Source organism: Chelonoidis abingdonii, chromosome 4 (genome assembly GCF_003597395.2).
Source record: "Chelonoidis abingdonii isolate Lonesome George chromosome 4, CheloAbing_2.0, whole genome shotgun sequence".
NCBI classification, from domain to species: domain Eukaryota; kingdom Metazoa; phylum Chordata; order Testudines; family Testudinidae; genus Chelonoidis; species Chelonoidis abingdonii.
In genome coordinates, this window is record NC_133772.1 from 82,988,392 (window position 1) to 83,010,528 (window position 22,137).

Below are 22,137 nucleotides of genomic sequence, written 5' to 3' on the forward strand. Positions count from 1 at the left end.
TCGTAAAGGTAGAGGCTGAAGAACAGGTGAAGATGAACTCGGTGTAAGCTCAAACACGTCTCTCTTTCACCAACAGAAGTTGGTCCAATAAAATATATTACCTCACCCACCTAGTCTTTCTAATGGTAGAAGCTGTTGGTCACATAAACCTGGTTTCCCCTGTGGCACCATGACATGCCATCATCACAACTCTGAGCCCTTGAGTTCTTTTAGTAAAACTCTGATATTGCTTGGTTGTTCTGATACTTCAACTCCAGCTTATCTCTTTCTATGTCCCTTACTCCTTCATTCCACAGAAGGTGCTGATTTTTTTTTTTTTGAAAGGCTGCTAATGTGGTGATTTACAGTAAGTCTCTCTGAGGTCATGGACAACTTTTCAACAGTCTTTGTGGCGAGTGGCTACTAATCCTGATTCTACCTGAAGAGAGGCTGGAGCTGAAGGAAATGCTAATCCAGTGTCTGGTCTGAATTCTGTGTCGTTAGTAAGTATCTCCTTTCTCCAACTACCTGTGCTAGCTGGGATACAACTGCTCCCCTTGTGCAGAGGCTGATGCTAGTCATCATCACAATCAAAAAATGCTGTAACAGGTTGCTGCTGGAGGGCTGAAGTTCTCATCAGTCTATGAACTGTGCCCCACCTCAGCTTTGTCACCACTCTATCTTTCCATTTGTAACCCCAGTGCCGCTCCCATCTGGCTTTGTGCTGTTTCCTTTCCTGCTTTGTGCACATTCCTTCCACTAGAACCTAGACAATAGTCATCATTGTTTAAGTCCATTATAAACAGTACGGTCTATACTTGAATGTGGCATATTAAAAGCTCCTTGCTCTAGGACAAGAGAGAGGTGCCTCTTTAGTGACAGGAATGGAGAAAGTTAAACTCAGATCTCATCGATAGGGACAACATTGAAATGTTGGGGATTAAAAAAAGCTTGTGTCCCCCTTCCTCAGCATGCTGAGTCAGCATCCTACCCTTCGAGACTGACTGTCACTTGTACTGCTTGATCTCTGACTGCACTGCTGAAGTGCAGTAAAAAAACACAAAGAACATGCGTTAGTGAAGGACAGAGTGGTTCTGGATTTTTGTTTGCGTTTTTGTGTTTGCTCTTCCAGCTCAACAGGAAGCCTTTAATAAGAGCTTTCCTAAATGATGCTGCATGTCAAATGGGAAATTTTACTCTGTTCTCTTAACAAACAGCCATTTCATGAGAGGGTTTTTCCGCCCTTCTCAGTACATTCCAAAAGGCTTTATACCTCCACTGGTTACTGATTGATGGCTCTGTACTGAACTCCCTTTAATTTTGCAATAAACCAACAAGGAGGCTGAGACCACAAGTTTACAGAGAATGACTTATTTACTTTACTGCATTTACAAGGATGACAAAGTCAGATTTAGTAGTTTCAGTGTGGTCCTTGGGAGGGCAGGAGGAGTACTTGAGGAATTATACTGTATAAATAACCAAACAAAAAATAGCTTGCTTATTCTTCCATGTCAAAGCAGTCATATTTCAGTTCCTAGGCCAACTCACTCCCAGGCTCTGCAGAGGCTTTACACTTACAAAGGCTGTTCATTAAGGCCAGCATTTTCAAACTTGGGTCCTTCAGCTTAGGCACCTAAAAATGTCTTTTGATTTTTCTGACGGGTTCCCAGAACATCAGCCAAGACAGTTAAATTGTGGGAGCTTTTGTTGGCATTATGAGCTGTACAAGTGTTGCCAAAGCATAAAAGATTGTTGTGTACTTCAGGTATCTCTTACAGGTAGGTAAGATCCATCCAGGATAGGGCTACGCTTTTGGGGGCTTGATCCCCTATGTTCCTGTGTACAGTGGCAGCACCTCTGAAAAGCAGGCAAATGATTTAGAAGCCTAAATATTTCTTAAATACCTTACTTTAAGCACCCATGTTTGAAGATTTTGCCCTTGCTGTCCCTCAGTTTCCCTTGTTGTACTCAAAGTACTATACGGGATCTTTTCAGGGGGATTAAGGCAAAACGCCACATTTATTAGTAATACAGGTATTAATTAATACTCTATCATATGCATATGATACATTACAGTCATGCATTCACACACACACACACAGACACAAACACACTCCGTCGGGCTGTTGTTACCAACATAGTTTCTCCCCTTAACTGAACTGGGCAGGTGAGTTAGAGATGGGGAGGTGGAGCCGGGCTTCTGCCGATCCGGATCGATGCTTCAGTGGTGACAAGACGAACCCAGGTCCTTCTGCAAGACACCCGTATTTATAGCAGCTTCCCTCTTATGCAAATCCAGACCAGATCAAAATCTGGTCTGTGTCCGTTGGTCTTGTGCCGTTGGTCTTTGTGCTGCTTTTTTTTTGGGTGTTGTCCCAATGCTGCTCAAAGAGGCGTTTTCTAAAGAAGGTGCTTGCTTCAATCCCTGAGTCGTCAATATGTCTGCTTTTCTTTATGGGCCCATCTGACAAGTTGTATGTCCTTTGCTCTGGCTTCCATTCCCTCTTTCAACTTTTAGCTGTCTGGAGGTGGGTGTCTTCCAAGCCTCATCATTCACACCTCATTTCAGTCAATGGGCAATTGATTACAGAGTGGGAGGGGAGATCTTATTCTACTTCTACCAAAAGGCACATGTTTCTTTCATTTAACTATTACTATCCTTAGGATATGACATTTGATACAAAGTTTTCTACCAATTTTCTAATACAAAGTTGTATGAGAGAGGCACAATGCCAAGTCATATGAAATACAAAATCAAACAGTGAACAGAAGTTACAATGCAGGCAAGTGTAGTGAATGGTGAACAGAAGTTACATTAATAAAGTGAACAATTAAAAACAATTTCATTTATCAGTTCTACGCCCTATCTGTAATACAGGATTGTTAATTATTTCTGTAACACCTTAGTTGTTCATAGTTCTTTACAGATACAGCAGGAAGGAAGATGTGGATCATACCCCAAGGAGCTTAAATGCTAATGCTAATATGCTGCTACTAATACTTAGCTTTCTTATGGGAGAAACTAATTGCAAAGTATTGTAAGATATTAAGGAGTTCAAACTTTTCCAAGAAGTAGTTCTGACATTTGAATAGATCTAAATAAACTTTTCAATAGTATTTGCAATCTTATCATGTTTTGCAGCCTCTGGACTGCAAATTTTCATTTGTTAAACTGTTAGCCATACTGGTCAAAATTGGCCATACTCAAAGGTTAAGGGGCAGTGGTTCACTGAACTCAGCAGGAAAGTGAGACAAGTTTCCAGCAGCATTGACCTATCTAACTGACCTTTTTAGTTTAGTTTTAGTTGCAGAGGGTGTCTTCTATTCATGTACAGTCATTGGCTGGGGAAGCCCCTCATATTGATTTTACCATGAACAGGGAACAGAAAACTATAACACAACCCTCTACCTATTGCAGATGTTCAGGGTTAGCTGGGGCTGAAGGAGGGAAGGTGGTGTTTCCTGTTCCTTTACTCTGTAATGATTACTCTAATAAGAATGAGAGAGAGCTTTGTTGGGTTAATTGATACCAGACAATAGGATCTCTCATGCGCTAAAATGTTGCATAACAGAACTCTTACTGTTGAAAGCTCTGTTGGAAGATAATGGACTAGTGAGCTGAGTTGTGCCTCTTAAATTGAAGCCAGGGCTGCATGGTCTGAAGTCCATTATGTGTTAGGAGAGCCCACAACAGAAAGGACTGACTCTTTCTTTACCCACTGGACTGTGATCCTGGCAAGTTTCATGAACTAAGCAGAGTAAAATGTGGTCAATACTTGGATGGAGATCTCCAAGGAAAATTTCAGAAAGTTACATGGTGACTCAATTGAAGGCACTTCCCTCCACTAAATAAGTTCTGGATCAATGCTCCAGCATGTTATCAGGAAGCACTGCGTAATTAGAGATGACATCTTTCAGGCAAGAGATGTAACAGATGAAAGATGGCTATCCTGACCTTTCCAGCTTTCTGTGTGTATACAGCCCTTATATTTATCCCTGGTGATTTGTGAGATATTGGACCTTAAAGTCAGGCCAGCTCTAGGTTTTGTGGGACCTGTCTGAAGTACTATGTGAGTCCCTCCCTACCTGTAAGTGCAGCACTCCACTGGGAAATCACATGGCCGTGTCTCACCACCCTTCCTTAGTCTATCTGAATCTCTTCTTCCTCTCAGGCTGTGATGACTCCCTCATGCACCTGTTTGTGAGGCTCAGCAGCTGCTAGTGAGCCATTTATGTGGATCAGGAGGTAAAGATGAAGTGCACCTTTAAAGCTGGCGACGAAGACATTGAAGGAATTTAATACTTGTGGCCTGCTGACATCAGAGTAAAGTAGGGGTGGCATTCTGGCTGATGAATTAGATGTGCCTGTATGCTGAGGGACCCTGGGAGATGTGTTGCTGCTATTTACAAATGGGATGTTCTGCTGTACCAAAATCCTATTTTAGAAATGTAAAATTTTTTAACTATATCCAGTAGATAGTTATATATAGGTACATTATTTAGAGTTTTGTATTAAACTTGTGAGTCTATATTTGAAGCCCTGCATTTTCAGAAATGTCCTCATTTTTTTTGCTGCCCAGCATGAGACACTTTGGGCCTGGTTGCACCCGTTGCTGAGCACCCACAATTCCAATTTAAGCCAAGGAGAGCAGAGGATACTCAACAACCTTAAAAATCAGGTTCAACTGGGGAAGCTGGGGACCCAGAATTGTACTACTGGTTGATAACATTAGAGATACACAGCTATAATTGAGGGTAGACGTTTCAGGGAGTGGAGTTGCACAAGTGTAACTGAAGCAGAATTTGGTGCTATATTTGGTACTTAATTACCAATTCTGTTAATTTATGCTTGAACTAGAGTAGAATCTAGCTGTGTCTCCCAGCTCTGTTGGGCCAAGAGGACTAACGAATAGTGTCACCTAATTTTTTTCACAGAAATAAGCTTTCTGAATACACATGGGCCTCCAGCCCCCAAAAAAGCATCCTTACTCAGGGCACTATTTAAGCACTTGCTCAACTACCACTGAAGTCAGTGGAACTTGAGCACATGCTTAGTTGTCATCCTGAATCGGCCACAGTAGCTGAGTAAAAATGTGCCATTTTTACAGTCACTTTACAGATGCTTAAATGGGGAATGTCCCTGATGATCTATTCAAAGAGAAAGTGCACTCTAGTCCCATAGAAGATGATAATCAGAGGTATGGCTGGTTTTTTAAAGCGAAGGGTGAAGAGGATTACAATCCTCCATCCAAACCAGTGCCACAAGGTTCCCTGATGTGGGGAGAGCTGACCAACCTGAAAGGTACAGAGTCCAGTTATGCAATTTCTAGTTGTCTCTCAGTTTGAAGCCTGTAGAGTCCATTGGAAGCGGGGGAGGGGATATGAAATATGGTATCTCTAGGTGTTTTTTTTTTAAAAAATCTTAAATACAGTAGCTTTTCTCTCAGTTGTATGACATAAACTTTATACTGAGCGATCATATTTTGTTTATCTTGGCCCATGTTTGGGTTGACTGCATCACTCATGAGTGCCTTTGAAACTTATGAGTAATGTGGTCAGTGCAAACTTGTGCCAATAAAAACATTGTACCACACCAGAATGCATATATACATATAGCAAATATTTATTTAATTTAAGGTATTACAACTAATCATTGCAGTTTCCCTTTCACACTGTATAATGTTGATGTGAAATCTATTCTATCCCTCCGTTTAAATCTGCCTCTGTTTACTCAGAGTTTTCTAGAAGCTTCTATCAGGCTTGTGCGTTGGGCTCTACCTTATCATTTGAATCGAGGTTTAACCACAAAACTGTTTTCTAGGTGCCTGACTCTTCCACCCCCTTGAATAGCTTATTTTCAATTGGTATCTGAGGTACACGCTCTGTGCTGAGGTTTTTATGATGCTAGTGACATTAGTGCTGTGTACCAGATTGTTACCTCAAAAACCTGAATTCTGGGGTTTCTCTTTTGTAATAAACTTTCACGATGAGCCTGTCATGGAGGCACCAGGCCGATGCTCTGGAGCTGCTCTGTATGAAGCCAGTCAGGACTCTGGTGTAGCATGCCTCACACTGTTGCCAGGGCAAGAAGCTTACATAGTTTCGGCCTTCTTGGGTCTGATCTCAGAGCATGCAGCATCCCTTTTCACACCGTGCCCTTCCTGCAGCGAGTCCAGCCTGGGCACAGGAGCACTGGCAGCCTTTTTGGCGCCCTAGGCGGCAGAAGATCCAGCCCCCGAAATACCAACGATGACCGCGGGAGCTGAACATCCGATCGCTGCAGTCACCACCCCCCAAATGTTAGCGCCCTAGGCGACTACCTAGGTCGCCTAATGGGTTGTGCCGGCCCTGCCCAGGCGGGGCTAATAGGGAAGTCAAAGGGCCCTGCACCCCAACTCCGCAGTCAGCTGGGACTCTCAGCCAGTGTGTAAAATGGAAGGTTTCTTAATTGACAGGAACAAAACGTAGAACAGAACTTGTTAGCACAGAAATCAGTGACTTTCAGCCAAGTCCATCTTGGGAGAATTCTGGGCCAGACGCCTGGACTCCCCCCTTGCTTGAGTCCCCCACAGCAGACTGAACTTGACTCTTCTGCTGGCCTCCGACATGCCCATTTCTCCTCCTCCAGTCTTTGTCTCACTTTCCAGGCAAAATGTCACCTGGTCGCATCCCCCTCCTGGTTCTGGTCCAGTAACTTCAATGGGAGTATGCATGGAGTCGGGTTACTTACATGTGCAACTATTAGCAGATTTGGGCCCTTAGACCCATGCCTATAGCTTTTCTTAGACTCCAAGAGTGGGTATCAATTATTGGTAATTCTGGGGAAATGATAATCACTTACATTACCACCAAATGATTACACTGCAATAGATCCACGCTTATCCACTCAGTCTCCCTGTACAGTTGGCATTATATGTTTGTACTAGTTTATTTCTGTCTCTCATTAGAAAAAAATAACTGAGGTTTGAATTTATACTGCTGATGGTTCATCCCTCAGCAAGGAATTAATATTTGTATAATACTAGATAAGTGCTACATTTTATTATTATTATTATTATTATTTATTATTTATTATTTATTGAAACCTCTTGAATCAGTAAAACATGCCAGGAAACCTTATGAAAACAGGCTACCTTGTGAGATCTAGAGTGCTGCCTACCTCTGGTCAATGTGGAAATATGACGACAAGAGCTTTTCTCATGGTGTTGTATTTCAGCACTTCTGCTCCTGGTCTCAGTCAGAACTAGAGAGTGCAGAGGCCACATGCAAATATATAGGGTGGCAGTGGGATACCTACTAGGAGGAAAAGAGCCTCCAAGAGGAGAGTCTTAGGTGGCAATGCTCAGCTGCAGGAGCAAAGAAGAACTCTGCAGGGTTCAGGAGTAAGGGTGAAGGGCAGGGAACTTCAGCATAGCCCAAGAAGGGGAGAAGGATCATTTGTTTGGATTTTCACTTCGACTTTTGTTACCCTGAAAGGTCACTGAACTTGAAAGGTGACCTGGCTGGATCACAGAATGACAGGCAATAGAATCTCTGCAATACCACTTCTATTCACAGGGGGCTCTCTCTGAGACCAGGATCCCATTACAGTCGCTCTTGAAAAAAGGCAGTATAGATATACAAGGTGGATAATATTTTTATCTTTGACTAACTTGAAAAGTCTCCTCAGTTTGTTGTGCTTTTTACAATATCCCTTTGACGAGTTACTGCAAGTATCTTCAAATTTTCCAGGAGAAATGAACTTGATGAAGGTCAAAATGTGGAGTTGTCTGTTTGTCTTTGTATGTTCTAGTTCTCATCTGGGCTGCTACCTGTCCTCCAGTAGCTATAATAATTCATTTTTCCTCCTGTTTGCAGGTCATCTTGACAAATCAGATTACCACACGGCTGAGCAATGGCCTTGATATCCAGGCCGACTTGGTGTCTCCAGCTGATGACTTGTCCCTGTCTGAAGGTAGGAGCTCCATTTTATCACAGCTGAAGCTTGATGCTAATGCAAATCCCCACTATCACTTGCAGTCTCTTGTTGATATTTGGGAACACATGGGATTGGGTTTATCAAGTTTAGCATAAAGTATAGTCGGAGTTGAAAAACATTCTTGCATCTGACTAAGTGGGTATTCACCCACGAAAGCTCATGCTCCAATACGTCTGTTAGTCTGTAAGGTGCCACAGGACTCTTTGCTGCTTTTACAGATCCAGACTAACACGGCTACCCCTCTGATACTTAAATTTCTTTGTAACTTTCATCATTTAAGGGAGAATGTCACCCATGTTAACCAAAAGACTATGTTTACTAGGGGCCACAAAGAAATTTTCAGTGTCCAGTTCTATAGTATTTTCCTCTGTGGTATCGCTGATGCATAATTAGCTATGTGCACTAGTATCTCTGAGACCATTGTGAGAGGCAAGAAACTGAATAGACACTGGCTTGATCTGATATGGTAAATCCTATGTTCCTGTTCATTGATTGTAATTATTAGCAATCAAAAGAGAAACACCTTGCTACAAATCAGAAAAAGATAAACTTTCATTTGTGTCCCCTGGACTATACAGTAATCATACTTCAAGTACAGTGACTCAAACTGCAGATCTCAATATTACATTGATACTATAAAAGTGTGGTGTGCCTTGTAACACCTTTATTATAATACTGCATTTTCTTTCTGTGCTAATTTCAGGGTATTGTATTTTCCAAAGAAATTGGAGCAATAATTACACATTTTCATGCAATAATAAGAGAGTTAACTTCTCAGTGTATCTATCAGTGAGAAGAAAAGGTAACTCCAAGTAAGAATTCAAACTCGGTCACCATCTTGTATGGTAACTGCAGCATCTAGCTATTGAAAGAATACTTGGGCCATATACATGCTGCAGAAAACTGTAGAGAAGTTCCCTATTTAGAGTTCAGTTGTGTCAGAAGCCCCACTCTGCTGTGGTAAGCAAGGTTTTCCCTCTAGTGGGTTCCTCAAACAGTATTGCTGACCTTATATCAAATTTGCAACTTGGCAGGATATGGTAAGGTGGTTTTCACTTTTCTTCTTTGCTGCACCTTTCTGGTGGGTCTGGGTCAGCTACTCTCTTATACCAGTTCTCACACAGTTCCCCATCCTGTAAGAGACATGCAAAGGGGATATTACTAAAGAGAAAACAGAACCGGGCTAGAGTTCATACTTGTAGCCCAGTGTGGGCCCATCAGTGCTGGTTCTCCACTCTCCTGGTGCTGTCAGTGAAACCTTCAATATAATTACCACTAGATTCAGAGCTAATCTCTCAGGATCATGGTTACCTACCCCAACTAAGCCTACAATCTCTTCCGTTAACTGCCTAAATGCTCCATAGCTAGACAATCAAGAGCAGGCTTGTTCAAAAGATCCTATTAAATATTAGACCGTCTTCTACAAGAACTTACCTTGCTAAATTGAGGCATTTTTCCACCTGGTCTTGGCAGTAAGAGGTATCACCAACCAGTTCTTCAGTTCAACATATTCCGGACTACTTACTATACCTGAAATACAAAGATTTGGTGGTTAGTTCCATCAAAATACATCTGGCTGCTATTTCAGCGATCCATTCTAAAGTGGACAATCACTCTGTTTTCTCCAATGATATGTCCATATGATTTTTAAAGAGCTTAATCAAATTATACCCTCAAATGCAAGACCCCATTCCTCTGTGGGATCTAAACTTACTATTGTCAAGACTTATGGGTCCCCCATTTGAACCATTGGCTACCTACTTGCTGTTGCATCGATCAGAGAAGGTGGTATTTCTGGTGGACATTACCTTGGTCTGAAGAGTAGGGGAGTGTGGGCATTAATGTCAGGGTTTCCATGTACAATCTTTTTTTAAGGACAAGTTTTACCTGCATCCTCCTCAAAAGTTCATCCCAAAGGTGGTTTCCTCTTTCCATATCAATCAACCAGTTTATTTGCCTGAACTCTACTCAAACCACACATGACCAGGGAGGAAGAGTATTTGCGTTCATTTGATGTCTGAAGAGCATTGGCATTTGTGATGCTCTGTACCTTAGGGGAGCACCCTGCACCCACATGTTCATCCTTATAATATGATTGTGTGGTATCCAATGCAAAGTTTGTTATGTTGGGTGTCTTTGGAAGGCTCATGATGCACTGAGTATTGTTGTTATAGTAATGTTATAGGTTGTAATTTCATATGTATATAGTTATGAGGCTGAAACTGTCCTCATGGCTTAAAACAGGCCCAAGCAAAAACTCTCCGGGAGCAGAGGGGCAGTTCACATCTCATCAGGGCATGTATGGGACAAACCCAGCCCAGCCTCACAGGAACAAAGGTGGCCTAGGCAACAACAAAGGATCTGTTGGGCTCTCATGTGAGTCACCTCCCTTGCCAAGGCCAGTTTCGGACTACGATGAGGTAATGCTCACCTGACTCTGAAAGGAGGAGAAAGCCAAGAGGGAAGAAAGGACATGATAAAAAGGAGAAACGTTTGCTATGCACTTTCTCTCTCTCTTCCACCTCCATCTACAGCAGGGACGGGCAAACTTTTTGGCCTGAGGGCCGCATTGTGTTTCAGAAATTGCATGGAGGGCCAATTAGGGGAGGCTGTGGCTCCCCAAACAGCCAGGCATGGTCTGGTTGCTGCCCCCTATCCATCGCCCCCTGACAGTCCCCCCAGGATCCCTGCCACATCCACCCCCCACTCTCTGTCCCCTGACTGCACTTGGACTCCCCGCCCCTAACTGCTCCCTGCCACCCCATCCAAGCCCCCCGCCTTCCTGACAGCCCCCCCGGGACCCATGCCCCATCCAACCACCTCTTCTCCCTGACCACACACAGAATCCCCGTCCCTAACTGCCCCCCACCGACCCATCCAACCACCCTCTCCTTCCTGACTGCCCCCATGGGACCCCTGTCCCATCCAACCACTCCTTCTCTCTGTCCCTAACCTCGCCTGGAAGTCCCACCTTGACTGCCTCCAGCCACCTCATCCAACTACCCCTTCTCCTTGACGGCCCCTGCAGCTCCTGCCCCCATTTAACCCTCCTGTTCCCCGCTCTCTGACCACCCCGACCCCTATCCACACCACCAAACTCCTCTGCCGTCTTTCCAATCCCCCTCCTCTGCTCCCTGCCCCCTTACCACTATGCTATGGCTCAAGACTCCAGAGATGATGCTGGAGTGAAGAAGAAACAAAAATGGTCACTAATCTGTTCCATAACAGTTGTTCTTCGAGATGTTTTGGACATATCCATTCCACGACCCATCCTCCTAACCCAGAGGTGGGCAAACTATGGCCTGTGGGCCACATCCAGCCCATGGGACCGTTGTGCCCGTAGCCCCCGAGCTCCTGGCCCAGGAGGCTAGCCCCAGCCCCTCCTCTGCTGTTCCCCCTCCACTGCAGCCTCAGCTCGCTTGCTGCACTGCCAGCGCAATGCTCTGGGTGGCGGGGCTGTGAACTCCTGGGGCAGCGCAGCTGCAAAGCCTGGCCTGACCCAGTCTCTGTGCTGTGTGGTGACGGTGGCGTGGCCCAGCTCCAGCCGGGGAGCATGGCTGTAGCGCCACCAGCCACCGGTGCTCCAGGCAGCATGGTAAGGGCGCATGGAGCAGGGGGGTTTGGATAGAGGGGAGGGAAGTTCCGGGGGTGGTCAGGGGGCAGGGGTATGAATAGGGGACGGCACAGTCAGGGGGGAAGAGGGGGTTGAATGGGCGCAGGGGTCCTGGGAGGACAGTCAGGAATGAGAGGGGGGGGTTGGATGGGGCGGCAGGGGACAGTCAGAGGTCAGGGAGAAGTGGGGGTTGGATGATGGAGGGGTCTTTCGGGGGCCGTCAAGAATGAGTGGAGGGGATGGATGGGGTGGCGGGGATCTGGGAGCGGTCAGGGGGTAGGGTGTGGGGGTGTGTGGATGGGGCAGGGGTCCTGGGAGGGCTGTCAGGGAACAGGGGAGGTTGGATGGGGCAGGAGTCCGGGGGGGGTGTCAGATAGGAGGTGGGGGCTGGGCCACGACCCCCTCACCTAACCATACAATTTACGAAACCCAGTGTAGTCCTCAGGCCAAAAAGTTTGCCCACCTCTATCCTAACCATTTCATTGAACTTGCAACAAGAAGGAGATGAGAGGGTGAGGGGTAGCTCTGCCCTTTATATCTGCACACAGTGGTATGTGGCAGCAGGGGAAACTTGTGCTGCTTAGTGGGTACTGTTGAGGGAAAAAGTTTCCAACAGCTGCTGGAATGCACTGATTCCGAGAGGAATGGACATATGCAATGCATCTGAAGAACAGCGGTTTCAAAACAGGTTCATAACTGGTTTTTCTCAGTTAAATGTGATTTCTGGCTTTGGTTAAGTGTCAAAAAATCCTGAAAAAAAGTGTTGAAATATACTTTTATTGTTAGATAGCATTGGATTCCCTGTACGTGAAAGATTGTGTTAGTGGCTCATGCAAGCAAAGATGATGGTATTCTAAAATCAGGACTTTGGAAGATGGCATGGGTGTAATTTTTTGTAGTGATTACGCTAAATATGTTCATGCAGCTATTGTGGATAGTAATGGGAGTTTGTTGTGTGTCTGATTTTCTGGTGCCATTGTTTTAAACTTTTGCCCTGGAGCGCCATGAATGAGGTGGGATTTGTTGACTTTTGTATGTGAATTTTTTTTTCATTAAGTGAATTCATGCTGGTGAAAGGTGCTGGACTGATAGTCGTGGGATTTGAAGATCTTTGTTTATCCTCAGAACAAGAAGAAAACAGGCAGCAGAAGTGCAAGTTTTTCCTACAAATTATCCCATTAAATGTCTCAATCCTCATCTATATTGACCACCTCTGTGAGTGAAAGTGGAATTCACCCCATTCACTACTTTTTCTGTCTGCCAGCAAGGGGCTCAGCTGTCATGATGGTTTTTGCCCTGTGGACACTGGTTCACTAGGAATGGGACTGAGACACTGTCCAAACAATCTTAATATTACCACCAAGCAACCTGCAAATAATAACAGTAATACTTCGCAATTTTATTGCTCTTATCAGCTGAGGAGCTCAAATGACTTTAAAAACATTCATGAATTAGCCTACCAACACCGTTGTGATGCAGGTAATTATCATTCCCATTTTACAGTGGTCAGCGCGTAGCCCCTTAAACATGCAGAGGGGCTTTTGGTAGGGGAGCCTGGTCCTTCCCACTCCACTGGGATCCGGCCCAGGGCCCTATGAGGGTAACACAAGGTCTGACACTCAGGAGCACCTTAAGGCTGTCCTCCCATGGCCACTTTCTACCGGCCCGCTATTGTCCAAAGTTTGAAGTCTATCACAGGAGGCTTTTAAGGGAGGCTCACTGCTTGGTATCTCTTTGCAGCTGGGCATGGTGTGTTAGCTATCTTCCTCCTGGGGTGGTGGCTGCCTCCTATCATGCCTTGGCCCTCCATGCAGGTCAGTTTCAAGTTTCTCCCCTTCAGGGGGTAGTCCATAAACAAAACATAGGGAATCAACCCAAATAAACTGGGTTAGTAAATTGGGGATGGGGGTTGTGGGGAATGCCTCCCTCTCTGGGTATAACAGAAACTGGTCTTGCCTTCCCTTAGGGAGTGACCTTTAGGCAGTTGTTGAGGGAGAGATCTTGCCTTCCCTTAGCCCTTTTTTCAGGAGCTTCAAGGCAGAGGTTCTTTTCTCTTCCTTGGTCTGCCCACAAGTGAGCTGTTTTGCTCCCTTTTAACTCCTCTTCCAGTCTGTCCATCTCTTGCAGGTGTGGCGGGCCAGGGATGATAGAGCCCAGAGCAACTCCTTAACCTCTTGTTATCCAGTCTGAGGCTTGTATACCCTGTCACATATGATCAGGGATATAATCTAGAACTCATGACTGTGTTCTTATCATAAGATCACCATTCCTTTCATTCATCACCAACTTGAGTTTTATTTGAGCTTGTAACGTAGTTGTGAAGGATCCATAATACAATATTAGTCCTAAAAGGAATTAATTCTGCTGGATTATATATATCTAAAACATTGTTAGCCATGTGCAAGTCATGTTTCTGTAAACTGTTTAGTGTGTGGATAATTTTTTAGAAAATCATCCAGAAATGAACCTTTCACTGTTCTAAATATCCTATTAGGAAGAAACAAAATGCTACAGTGGCTTTTATTCTTTGCTTCTGTGTCTGACTGTGCATTAGAAGGGAATTTGTTGGGCCATTATCATGTGCTGGATCAGGCCCAATCCTCACCTCATTTCTACCCTAGAGTAGTTGCAGGGTTGGGTCCTAAAAGGTTGCATAAGAAAAGGTAATATTTTCCTACAACAGTAGAGAGCCTTAGGGCTGAATTCATAGTGGTGTAACTGGTGTAAATCAGTGGCATTGCACAAGGGCTGAATTTGGCTCTTAGTGAGGAGGTGATACAGGCAGAAATAAAGTGAGCAAGATCCTGGGATCTGTTAAGTCTGTTTGCACCACACCTCAGATACAATGCAAATGTAGTTAGTTTAATTGGCCAACTGAAGATTCCTCATGCGTAGAGGAATCCTCTAATGGTGTACAGCCAGCATAGCTGGCCCTACACCATCCCTCTTGCAGCTCCCAACATAGGGTTACGTTGGGGCATGTCCAGAGTGTTGCACTACTTCAGTGAATCTTGGCTTATAGAATAAGCCTCTTGTGGGCTGTTGCAGCCAGATGTAATTTAGAGCAGTTTCGTGGCTGCTCTGAGTTGTAGTGAGGGCCAAACCAGCTCTCAGCTGTCACCAGGCTCAAAAGCATTACCTGAGGAGCTACCCCTCAGTATACAAATGTGTTACAAAGAGGACAAACTCAAAATATCCTTGTTAGTAGTGGAAAGACCCAGAAGAAATAGATTTAAGCTGTGTCAGGTTAAACAAATATTAGAAGTAGAGCTTAACAACTATTGCAAAACATTTTCTGTGACTATTCATTCAGATTCCTAAACAAATTCATTGTGGCCGTAATTGTGCTCTTTTAATTTTGCTTATGCAATCATTCACATGATCAGGTTATGCCAGCACGCGCACTCATGAAAAAAGTGAATTGTAGGCTTGCATGTTTGAATCCTAGTGGAAAGCAAATTTTAAATTAATTTTCCTTAAGCATTTGTTCCAGAAATCCTGTTTTTTAAGGGAAATTCACATCCATTGAAGGAACAGAATCAGTATCAATATACTAATCACTTTCCATCTATCTAGGTACCCCACAACACATTATCTCATAGTTGCAGCAAAGCTTGAATAGCAAAGTGTAGAGTAAGCAACATTTTTAAAAAACATACTTTAATTGTTTTGCATAAAGAATAAATTAGAAAAAATGCTGTCTGTTTGCACAGATATTCTTTGAACAGAAGGGGAAGTAAAATACACCAGATATTTATTTGTTACTAATTATCTACTCTGTGAGGTGCAAAGGAAGGCTATGTATTGCCATCAGTGGGGACGCTCAGGATTAAGAATAAGCATCCCAGGTTTAGGAAAAATTAAGTGACTCCTACTTTGGTGCTGGGGGATATGATGGTGTAACCCACTCAAGGATCCTTCTAAACCAAAAGACTCTATGACATTAATATATATTCCAGCAAGACCAAAAGGTGCCTCTTACAGAGATCAAACAAATGCCCTTTCTCACTTGGGCAAAGGTCATGACCATGTTGCTGTGGCCAAGAGCAGAACCCTGCCCTCTCTGGCAGGCACAGAGGTATAAGAAAAAGGAGGCAGGGAGAGAGGGAATCTTAGCTGACTAGCTGCTGTCTTGAAATGTTTGTTTGGAAAAGTTAGAGTTATTCTTTGACTTGACTTGGTCTGTAGATTTGTGCTAGGTCGGAGAGGCTGGTGTTCCCTTTCATTCTCTTTAAAACAAGCACAGATTGCTGGACAGTACTTTTTAATTCATAAGTGTAACAGTGGGTTTAGTGTGTCCTTTCAATCTTGCTCATCATTGCTATCTTAAATTGTATTAGACTGTGGAGAAAAGGTGGCCTTCCAATTTGTGAGGATGAAAGGCTGGAAGCTGCCACACAGCCCTCCCTCCATAGGACCCTTCCTCCCTTGGTCTAAGAAGTTTAGTCTAGTGGACAAGGCAAGGGGCTCAGTGTTGGGAGACCTGGATTCTATTCCTTACTTTTCCTTTGATTCACTGAGACGTTCGGAGAGTCACTTCACTACTCCATGCCCTAGTTTCCCTATTTTTAAATTTGGAATAACCTCTCTACTTTGTGACTGATTTGTTTTAAATCACTTTGAGATCCTCCTGTGAAAAAAGCCTGAGTCCCACTACCAGAGAGGGTAGCTATGCAGGCAAGTACCATACTATAATTTACTGCCCTCCAGGCCTGCTGCTGAATGGAGAGGGAAAATCAGGCAGGGAATTAATAAGATGACCAAGGGCCCCCAAACTTCACAGTTCCTACTGGTCATTTATTTTACCTGTTTTTAAGGCTAACCCCTATGGGTAATCTTATCTCAGTCACAAAGATTGGTAATCTCCATGAAAACACAAACACCTCTGTTTCAGAGAGGCTTAGAGCTGATGAGACAGCCATTAAACATGCTTTTGAGTCAGTGCTGTTCCTCTTTGTAGTTTTATAAGCCATGTGAAACTGCTTGTTCCTGTGAACTGCTCCAGCACTTCATATTGAAAAACATTAGAAAGAATCATAACATTTTGACATACATTAGATTACTCTCTTCAGTGTTATGGCTGCAAGCTCCTTAAAACCTTTACAGGCTGGTTTACACAAGTTCTGTCTGACAGAAGAGAGGTTTTGTCTTGACATCTTGTGAAATACTGAGGCTTTGTCAGATATTATCCAATTTAACTAGAGTACTTTTTTTTTAAAGGACAATTCATAAACAAGTAGACTATCTTTTTGAAATGTGGAATTAGCTTTCTGGGGTCTGTATATATTTGGATGGTAATAAAAGAAAGACCTGGTTTTTGCTTATCATTTTCAGTCTTTTCTAATGATTGAGATATTTCATTTCTGTCTTGTACAGTGCTCTGCAGTCATCAAAGATGCCTTGATTATATTCCTCCTTGAACAGGCCCCCCTAATGTTAGTGGAATTTATGTACATGCATTTGTCAGGGAATTTATGTACATGCATACGCAACTCTTAGGCTTTGTCTACGCTGCCTGTCAACAATACAAACCCTGCTCGTAGCGGGTGGAAGTATTTTGTCTGCAAAAGTGCCGACAAAAAGCATTTACACTGCCCGACTTTTAGTGACAAAGCCTTAGGTGGGGTTGGAAAGAGCCCAAAACAATTCAGATATGCACAAGAAGAAGGAAAGACCCCACCTAATACTGAGTTGCATATGAGCACCAGAGAGGGAATAGGCCCCAGTTACGTTAATGGATATTAGTACCTTTATTGAGTAGTATAGGTAGGCTTGGAAGAATTAGATTTTTATCTGCAGATAACATAAACATCCATTTCACTGTACACACCCATCAATGATAAAATATTTCCATTTATGATTGAAATTTATGGATGGCAAAGAAAAGTGGTGCTTGAGAACTTAGAGTTTGAATTAAGGATATTTGCTTTGTATATTTTGATGTGATTTTAACAATTTGTTTTAATGGTTATAAAGCTTTAACTTTTTGAATTTCAATATTTACTATCATTAAATGATTGTCTGATTCCCCACTGTCTGACTTTCCCCCATAATTTCCCACAACATGCAAATTTTTTTTGATAAAAATAGAAAAAAGGCTTATAAATAAACCTTGATATTATCCATGGAAATTATATTACAAAAAATCAAATTCTGCCACTCCTAAACATAGGCATCCTTGATCTTCCTATGAGATACAGAGCTTGCCAGGACAATTTATAGCAGCCTCATCAGTGAAGTTCAGAGCCCTCAGACCACCGTCAAATCTGGTCAAAGCGCAGTTGTCAGTGATGTGTGGCATTGTCTGTTTTTGACCACATCGGCATGTTGTGTCCTCTTGTTGCCCCATGTGTGAAAGCTGGTTGCATTTTAAACTGAACCATTCAAAATCAGTTCAGAAGGACTCATGAGTGGCATGGCAAATCAAAGCTGGATACATGCATGGTCGAGCCAGTTATAATAGACTGGTTGCTGATGTCAGCTGCAGATCATTCTTCATGCCATGTTGATGATGCAGGGAAATCTGAGCAGGGCAAGCAGGTCCACAATGGTTGCCTCAATGACAAGCATGCTCTTGGGTGATCAAAGAGGTCTGTATATAGTGGTAGGCATAGGTTTGCCCTGATCATCTCAACGTTTCTGGCTTTAGTGTCCTCATGATGGATGTGTGGAGGAGTGATGTTGCTTAACTCGAGCCAGAGTATTGGTGTGGGTAGAAGCATCCCAATTACGATGTGTACAGTTGAGTACAGTTGTGTGTCAACCGATTTGACGTGGGATGAATGGAGCCAGACTGGAGCATAGTATTCTGCTGCAGCGTAACAGAGGGCTAAACTGAATGATCAAAGAGTTTGAGCGTTTGCTCCCCACAAACTGTCAGACCATTTTCTTAGAAGGTTATGTGACCTCACCTTAGTCACAGTTTTACTCAAGTGGTGAAGATATGTGAAAGATCTATCTGGGGTTACTCCAAGGTAGACAGGGTGGGAATCCTGTTTCAAGAAATGTCCATTGAGAAAGTAGTCAGTTCTTGGACTGTTCTGGCATAGTAAAGACAGAACACACTAAAAACTGTTTTGGTCACACTTGGTTGTAAATACCACTGACCACTGTATTTGGCCATCTTAATCCAGTGAGCTTTAGGGAGTCTTCAAGTTCCGCGAAGGACCATGCTTGGATGTCTAAGCAAATGTCATTGTGTACGTGAACTTGCAGAATTGGATAAATGGAAGGTCATTTGTGTACCTGTTGAGAAACATGGGTTCCAGCACAAAGCCTTGCAATAGACTGTTGGTTTGTCTTTTCCACGCACTTAGCTCTGTCTCCTATGTGCATTTGGAAACACCTGTTGCAGAGGAGAAGGTCAATGACATTGACTACTCATGCTGGGAGTGCTCTTGACAATTTGACTAGAGCCCCAAGGCCAGACCATGCTATGTGCTGCTGTCAAGTGCACAATTGTTTCCCATCTTCAGGTTTTTCTGAAAACCATTTTCAATGACTGTTGTCAGAATCAGCACATGATCACAGGTATTCTCACCTCTCCAAAAGCCTGGTTGCTCAATACTGTGTATTGACTCCACTTCTGAGAGATGCGCTGGCTTCCTTGATGTCAGTGAGTGCTAGTAATGGACATCCAAAGGGAACTGACCTATTTTTTTTTATGTTAGTGGGGCTTATAATTATACACTGAGAGGGAAAGTGACTGGAGTTTACAGGGTTATGGCATGGATTTTTAATGTAGTTAAATTATGGTTCACTCCTTTATATTCCGTGCTTTAATCATGTCAGGGCATTGCCATTCCACTCTCTCAACATAATTGATAAATGGAGATGAGACTCAAGGTAAGGATACATTTTCTAAACTCAGTTTGGCTCACACTGTGACCACCTCTGTATATACATTGGTTAAGGGAAATAGAAGTAAAATTGAGACTTTGTGGTTCACTGGCATGCAGCCCTGTGTTCTGTGGAGTTCTATAGTGCTAACAACTGATCTCTTTTCATTAGGAAAGTAGAGTTTGGGGGAATTTATATGTATGGGAAAACATCCCTGCAAAGGGACAGCTGTTGACCTGCAGAAATATGTACAGCATATGGCTCACTCTCCAAAATGAGACCATGCAAGAGTGGCCCAGGATTGACTGGTGTGTGTGTGTGTATGTGTGGGAGAGGGAACACACTTCAAAGTCTCATGCCTATATTCTAGTTCCACTTACATGTCTGCTTTCCAGCTGGATTTGCTCTGGATTTACTGCAGGATGTTTGAAAATTTGACTCCTTGTTAATTCTAGGCAGACCATATGATTAATGGCGCCCCTTATTTGTAATAAAAATGAGTGTATTGGTGTTTCTGCTTAAATTGTGTGTATTTCCTGCTTTGGTATTGTAGTTGTGATTTATTGTCCTAAATCATGCAAGTTTAGGATCTGTTAACTTTCTTTGGAAGTTGGAGCTAGGGGTGTGCTGGCATGTGAGTGAACTTCTTTCCATGGATGGGCTGCTCCTAAAAGGATAAATTCAAGCCTCCCCCCCAAAAAAATCAGCAATAAAAATCAACAAAAATGGCTTATCTCTTAATATAATCAAAATAGGCAGATTTTCTGTGCTCCCCTTTTGGTTGTGAAGCAGCAGATCTTACACACTGAACAGTGGGTGTATCACATTTGGCAGCTGCTTGTCTTTCTGTAGTAGAAATATGTCAAACAGTTGAGGAGCATTCAGAGAAGAGCAACCAAAGCGATCAGAGTGCGGGACAGATTGATTTATGAAGAGGATTAAAATAACTTAATCTGCATATCTTGGCTAGACTAAGGCTTTGTCTACACCAGCCTTTTTTCTCTCTGAAATTTCCCTCTGTAACACTGTTCCCATAGTAGGAATGGTGCAAGCTCTAGGATCCAGGATACTGCTGTTTTAACCATAGTGTTACCTAGGTCTGTTTTGTGCAGAATTGGATGACATGGTGGTTAAAATATTGAGGGCTGCTCTGTTCTAGTGCTCCAACCATTAATGATGGGAAATTTGAAGGAAAAAAGGCTAGTGTAGACACTCATTGGGTAAGTGGGGACTTGGTAACTCTTGGGAAGTACCTGAAGAGGGGGAAGGGTTAATGTAGGGCGGGATATGAATATGTAATGGAATGTAGCTGAACAAAAGAATATTTGAGCTGAATATCAGGAAAAAGTTCCTGACTATGGAATCTGTTGGACTGTTGAATAGTCTTTCTAGGGAAGTGGCAGAAGCCCCGTTCCAGGGCAGGATCAACCCAATGAGTGCCTTTAAATCCACCTTGAAATTTAATCTGTTAGATCTGGCACACTACTTTGGTGGTGCATCAGGAACAGCACAGAGATCAAAAGGTTGTAGTCCTGCTACATCCCTTTTTCATGGAATTGTTTCTTTATCTCACTTCCCCACCAACTGGCTGGCACCCAGATGCATCTCCTCACCTAGGATGTCTGGCACAGTCACAACTGCTGAAGGTGTACCAACTGGTCATTAATAACTCAGGCATCCCCTGCTTGTCCTTCTGTCTGTGCAGCTTGCCTTGCCTCTGCCTCTCAAAACAGCTGCACCTTTAACTCATGACTGGATGGCCCTGGCTCCATTGTTGAAATCATTTAAAACTATACTGGACAAAATACAATACTGAAGAGCAGAATTCTGCATTAGTTAGGGGGTGGACTAGATGTTTTCTTTCTGTACCTTTTTTTAAGTCTGTGGCTGGATTCATACATCTGTGCATACTTCTGCGGATGTTAGCAATGATCTAACAATCTTGGGATATAAATGAAGAAGTAAACAAAAGGCATTTTCATTGTGGCTATGATGCTGGAAGGCCAGATGCCAGCTCTTGCCCAGGCTGCAGGCATTAGCTAAGAACTGAGAAACTCATAGCTGGAGACTAGACCAGTTTACCTGTATGTTAAGATTTGCTCAAAATAGTTATTAGTCTTATAAGGATGTATTTAGTGTTTAGATGCTATGAAATGCTTGTAAATCCCTGCATGCATTAATCTCACTTGTAATATCGGTATTCCATCCTGTAAAGAAAATATGGAAGTTTTGCTTAATAACTTTGAGAATGTTTGCTCTGAACTTGTGAACCCAACCATGCAAATCATTCTCCCACCAGTAACTCTCAATATCAATGAGATATTTGGATGTAAAACAGAAACTTGCCCATTTAATAAACATCTTCTACCAGCCTGCCCATAGTTATCGATTTCATAATCCAGTGTGCATGACATCATCATTCACAGTCATGGTAGTGAAAACAAAGGACTGAAACAGCAAAATCAGGAAGGAGGAGGAGTCTGACTGGAAAGGAGAATTTATTCTGTTTATATACATACAAAAATCCTGGTAATTGCCAGTGATGGGGGTGGATATGTGGGGGAGGAAGGGAGAGCCAAGAGAGTATGACAATTACTCATAGTTTAGATAAAATGCTGTAATTTATAAAATTTGCCTGAGTTTGGTAGTCTGTGCAAGTCTGGGTTTTCAAAGCTCTGTACAGGCTCTTTGTTTAGGGATGTTGCTGGACTGGTTTTCTGTCAGGCAG

At 43.1% G+C, this 22,137-nt stretch overlaps 1 protein-coding gene across 18 annotated transcripts in view; it reads left to right on the forward strand.

Moving 5' to 3' along the window:
- The window catches only part of RAD51B (RAD51 paralog B), a 689,205-nt gene that overhangs the window by 345,076 nt on the left and 321,992 nt on the right, over positions 1-22,137 (forward strand). For 17 of the 18 annotated variants that reach the window (XM_075065388.1, XM_032774777.2, XM_032774772.2 and 14 more), the window contains one exon: positions 7,837-7,933. In XM_075065388.1, coding sequence (XP_074921489.1) covers positions 7,837-7,933 — 97 coding nt within the window. Of the gene's footprint in view, positions 1-7,836; positions 7,934-12,695; positions 12,786-13,310; positions 13,385-13,697; positions 16,227-22,137 lie in introns of those variants that run through there. The other variant, XM_075065391.1, reaches the window with a different exon arrangement.